This window comes from Phytophthora parasitica (assembly GCF_000247585.1).
Source record: "Phytophthora parasitica INRA-310 unplaced genomic scaffold supercont2.217, whole genome shotgun sequence".
NCBI classification, from domain to species: domain Eukaryota; phylum Oomycota; class Peronosporomycetes; order Peronosporales; family Peronosporaceae; genus Phytophthora; species Phytophthora nicotianae.
Genome location: NW_008649203.1, coordinates 1 through 5,639, shown reverse-complemented (window position 1 = coordinate 5,639; position 5,639 = coordinate 1). Strand labels below are relative to the sequence as shown.

Here is a 5,639-nt window from a genome sequence, read left to right as displayed (position 1 = left end):
TAACCCATAACTCATTGAGTTAACCGTCTTCCTCTGACGCTAACCTACGGCAGTCCCACTGCACACATGGCCACCAGCACTTGTCGTGCGTTCTGCAGACCTCGTGCCGACGCCTTCATGCATGCGTTCATTTCCACTTTTGAGGGCAGTGACAGTTAATTTTAAATAAACTGTTCTTTTGCCTTACTTGCTTGTGTGTGTTTTGGTTGTATTGGGGTTGCTTTAGCCCTGAACTGCCATGGCGCGTACCGTGCAGGTGGACAAGATGTCAGGTGGCGGCAAGAGCACCAGCCAGCAGCAGGTGAAGGTCAGCGCCAGGACTTCAACGGAGCAACAGGTGCAGGTCAGGCTGGACACCACCCAAGGTGCAGCAGGTGCAGCAGGTGCAGGTCAGCTCTACGACGCCGCCCGAGGAGCAGTCTCAAGTAGAGGCTTGGCCCGTGGCATACCTCTCGGACCGCAAGGATACGGCGAAAGGTACCAAGTCGTCTGGAGGAAGCCTGATGGCTACAAGGAGACGGAGAGCTGGGACCCACATGGGAGCCGAAGGAGACGCTCAAGGTGGACGGCCTTGGCTATGCTATGCTGATGGTGGATGTGTGGGTGCTGGTTGGGCATCCGGACGACTTTCTGCAGTGGGCGAGAAGGACAGTTCCGACGCTTATTGGCGCCAACGCGATCGGGACCTGCTTGTTCAACGCGCTGCAGCAAGCTGTGCAGTTACTGGGTGAGCCATCAGCAGTGCCGGACGCCGAAGTAGAGCGATTTCTCGCTGATGCTGACAAGCGTGGAGCTGATTTGTCTCGCGGCGTCCGCTGGAAGGTTTTCAAGGCGTTTCTGGTCCAGCTAAGCGTGCTGGATCGCGCATTTCACTCAAGGACCTTGAGTACAATCGGCAGCGTACTGGACACCGTGGTATTGCTGGCATCAAGCGTCTAAAGCTCGAAGACGGACTCTACATTGTGGCAACCAGCAACACCATGGACGTCGGGCACGCGTTCGTCCTGGAGGTGCAGGGTCACAAGTACACCGCTCGTGATGAGTCCGTCAAGCGCAGCTTGGAGCAATATGGCGAGTGGATCAATAGCCTTAAGTTTGTGCGTAAGGTAGCTCTGGAGGCTTAAGCAGATAATACATTTGCTTCTTTTGACCTTGTCATTCATTTTCACATTATTATTGTTAGCTTATTCGGTGGCTGTGTACCAGGGAAACCTCAGTGAGGGTAAAACCTATAGAATGCAGTCGGTAAACCTATTGTAGTGGAAACCCCACACTATCCTGTGACTCATTGATATTGTGAAATGAATATGTATTCGACCGTGTTTATTGATCTATCTATTTGCTAGATTAGTAAATGATTGCATTCCTAGTTGTCTTCTTAAATTCCGGTCAAGTGACTTGGTAAAGATGTCTGCTACCATTGACTTAGTGGTGCAGTAAGCGACGCTGAATTCGTGTCGTTCTACCTTTTCCTGAACAAAAAGGTAACGAATGTCAATATGCTTTGATCGTCCGTGTAGTTCCGGGTTACTAGCGATTTTAATGCAGCTTTGATTGTCCTCTTTGATAACATTGGCTTTGGTTGTCAAGAAACCTAGCTCTTTGAGTAGCAGTTTGAGGAAGATGACAATGGCATAAGGCAATGTACTCGGCCTCTGTAGTCGAGAGCACGACAGTATGGTGCTTCCCCGAAAGCCATGAGATGGGACTTGTCCCGATCATTGTGACGTAACCGCCAACTGACCTTCTAGTGTCAGGCCAATTAGCATAGTCAGAGTCTGTGTAGGCTGTCAAATGATCAGCACATCAACTGACGTTGGTCCACTAAGTAGCAGACCTCGGTCAGCCGTGCCAGATAGATATTTTAGGCCTCTTATCACTGCTTTACAGTGTTCCTTTCCAGGGTTTACTAGGAATTGGCTGACTTGGCGCATGTAACATGCTAGATCGGGGCGAGTGCCGACCATGAGGTACATTAGACTGCCTACGACTTCTCTGTATGGAATGTCTTTCAAAGACTCCCTCTCTTCTTGGGTCTGAGGCTCCATGGCTTTCGTGAGCTGGATGCTGCGATCTGAGGGCGTCGCAGTGGGGTACGAAATGAGATGTTTATACCTATCGAGGACATTTGAGGCGTACTTTTGTTGGTGGATAAATATCGTTCGGGTTTCACGGTTCCGTTCAATGGACCAGCCGAGAATGTACTTTAAATCTGCCATTGAAAATCTCTGTTTCAGGGCCGATTTAATACGGCATACGAGGCTTACGGTGGGTGCTATGATAAGCAGATCGTCCACATAGACGGCAAAGTAGCATACTTGGCCATCAAAAGTTGCCATAAAGACACAGCTATCTTTGATCAGCTTGTGAAAGCCGAGGCTCTCAAGGAAGGCGCACAGTGTCTGATACAGAATGCGAGGCGCTTGTTTAAGGCCGCAGAGGCTCTTTAAAAGTTTGCAGACAAGATGCTCTTGACCAGCGGCAGCAAAACCTTCGGGCTGGGCCATGTATATTTCCTCGGAGAGAAAGCCATTTAGGAAAGCTGTCTTTACATCCATCTGATGAACCTCGTAGTCTAGCAATGCAGCTATGATCAGGAGAAGCCGAAGGACTTCCATCCTGATAACAGGAGAAAGGATTTCATTGTAGTCAATGCCATACTGCTGTAGGAAGCCTTTAATAACTAGGCGTGTCTTAAGCCTGTCGATTTCACCCGTATTAGTGTACTTGACAACAAAGACCCGCCGATTTTGAAGAACACGGCGGCCATGAGAAGGTGGAACCAGAAATCACGTCTCATTCTTCATGAGGGACGTAAATTCTGACTCAGCAGCAGTATGCCATTGTCTAGCGTAGCAAGACTTCATGACGGCTTTGTACGACTTAGGCTCAGGTACATACCGAATAGCAAGTAGGCTAGGTGTTTGAGTTGTAAGTTCTTTATGTTCCTGAATATCTTTCGCTGATGTAAGTTCTGTAAGGTTAACTGCTTCCTCGTATCGAGGGCGTTTGGCAGGTAGATTTGGAGGTGTTGAAGGCGTCTTCGTTACAAACGAATAGACGATTTCGTCAATGTTAGTGGCATCATTCAGTGGAGTCGGCGTCGCTGCAGATGTTATAAGGGGTGGGAGGTTAGGTCCGACCTTCGGGGGACTGCTTGGTCCGACCCTTGGGGATTGGCTAGTTCGAGTATTGGACGTGGGACTATCACCAGACGGGGCAGTACCAGCCAGATGAGCCGGTAGCAGCAATGGATCGGGTGTGTCGTCGATATTCTCAAGGGTTGGAAAGCTGTCTTCCTGAAAGACGACGTCACGGCTGTAAACTATGGCTCGTGTCGAAACGTCCATGAGACGATACCCCTTCTTGTGGCTTGGAATACCGAGGTATAGACAGAGTGTTGCTCGTGCATCTAGCTTATCCCTGTAGATGTCATTGATGTGGGCGTACGCCGCGCACCCAAAGACCTTCAGGTACTGAACGCTTGGTTTACGATTGTACCACAACTCCTACGGGCTGCATGTGTACGTGTTTTCACTGAGTGTCATGTTAAGAAATGTAATCACGTGACTAACACATTCAGCCCATAATGTCTTGGGTAGCTTTGCATCAAGTAAGAGGGCACGGACGCGTTCCATGATCGTGCGCATACGTCGCTCGGTGACACCATTTTCTTGTGGTGTGTAGGCATTTGTAAATTGCGCGTGTGCTCCATACCGCAAAAAGACTATGCGACGCAGCTTATCATACTCATTTGCATTATCAGCTTGCAGCAATTGAACATCCAAGTCCGAGGTGGATCCTGGATACTCTAGCGTATGTACATCTGAGCGAAAGATATTCAGGGCTTTCATCCTAAAGTCTTCGTAGCAAGAGTAGAGTTGGCTGCGAGCCTTGATAGGGTACGCTAACATGTAGCGCGTAAAGTCATCAATAAAGACAACAAAGTAGCGATAGCCACTGAGGCTAGGAACGGGGAGTGGCCCACAGATATCAGAATGGACTTTTTGCAAAGGTTGTGAAGCACTTTCAACACGTTTATTAGAAGGAAATGCAGCGCGGTGTGACTTCGCGTAAGTACATGCAGAGCAAAAGAAACTGTCTTTGGGAACTACGATGTTAGCGTCGAGTCCTTGGAGTGCTTGGTCTTTAGTGACTGCCTGTAAGACACGAATGTTAGGATGACCAAGTCTTTTGTGCAAGAGCATAATAGCAGTGGGCTTACCTGAGGTGGCCACGTGAGCTTCTTGCTTCTGGACAGGGGGTGGCCATGAACTGGTATAACTTCGCTGTAGCCGACTTCTTTGCTTTGACATTGAAACGTTGGTCAACTTGCACCGTGCACACAGTTCGCTGGAACGTAAAGCGGAAATCATGTTCTACGGCTGCAGTAACTGATAGAAGGTTGTAGTGCAGTTGGGGTGCATAAAGCACATCACGTAGTCTTAGCTGGCGTTGACCTCCCTTGGAATCAGCCACCTGAAGCACAACGTCACCGGCGCCTTCAATGAAGATCTCGGACTTACCACCAACCGTGATGGATCCAGTAGCAGCGGTCTTGGAAACGAACCACTCGGCATGTTGAGTGACGTGGCTGGTGCACTCGGAGTCAACAGTCCAGTTGGAGCCGAAGGTGGAGGAGGCTTGAGCCAGGCTGATGGCCGGCGGCATGGGCTTGACTACCGTGGCGACGGCGATGCGAGCGTCTTCACGACGAGACTGGTCGTAGTAACCTTCTTCACGGCGAGAAGGCTGACGTCCCTTGCTGTTATTGTCGCGGTTGCTGCCGTCACGTCCGCCGTTGTTCCGACCTCGCCCGCCTTTCTGCCAAGACCCGCGGCCACGCCCCGAATTGCTGTCACGTCGTTCGTAGGGGTGGGACCGGTTGGAGTTATCGCCGCGGAACTCAAAGTTCGCAGGCAGGGCGGTCCCGGCCTTGACAGCGCCATCTCGCAGGTCTTTCTGTAGTCTGCGGCATTGGCGAATGTCGTGGCGAGGCTTCTGGCAGTAGCTGCACACCTGCTCAGACGACACGGGATATGCCGGCGCTTGGGCTGGAGCAATGAGAGCTCGCTCGCTCTTAGTAGTGCGGCTCGCGGGGGTACCCTTCGCCAGAGTGTAGCGCGTCTCGGCCTCCATTTTGCGGATCTTGTCCTCAATGCTCGTCTTGAGCTCGTCATACGGGATGTACTTCCGGTTACCTTTCCAAATACGCAGGTCGTCCTTCCAGGACGCTGGCATAGAGTGGGACAGGTAGACAGACTTCTGGCCGTCTGTGAGAACCAATTCGGTCGCCTTGGACGCGGCTCTCATCGCGTCTTCTAGAACGAGGAAGAACTCGTTCACATCACTGCCTTCCTCATACTTGGTCTCCATGAGGAAGTGCAGGATGTAGTACGGGCCGCCATGGAATGCGGCACCCTAGTACTTCTTGCATATGGTTTGGAAGATGTCATAGGCTGTGGTGAGGTTCTTGACCAGACGAATGTGCGTGTCGTCCATCGTCTTCATCAGGAGCGACTTGGTCTGTGCCTCCATGCGACGAAGACAGCGGGACGACAGTGGCACGCGCTTCTCCTTCTTGACTCGGCGCTGGACCTTGCGCTGCGAGAACGAGCGGATTGGCGACGGTGCCTTGA

General features: G+C 51.1%; 1 protein-coding gene across 1 annotated transcript; it reads left to right on the top strand.

Annotated features, from left to right (window-relative positions):
* Positions 1-582: 582 nt before the first annotated feature.
* PPTG_19908 (hypothetical protein) lies at positions 583-939 on the top strand (the record flags this gene model as incomplete). The annotated part of the gene is made up of 1 exon (XM_008918493.1): positions 583-939. One exon carries the CDS (start codon positions 583-585, stop codon positions 937-939), a length of 357 nt encoding a protein of 118 aa, XP_008916741.1.
* Positions 940-5,639: the final 4,700 nt, after the last annotated feature.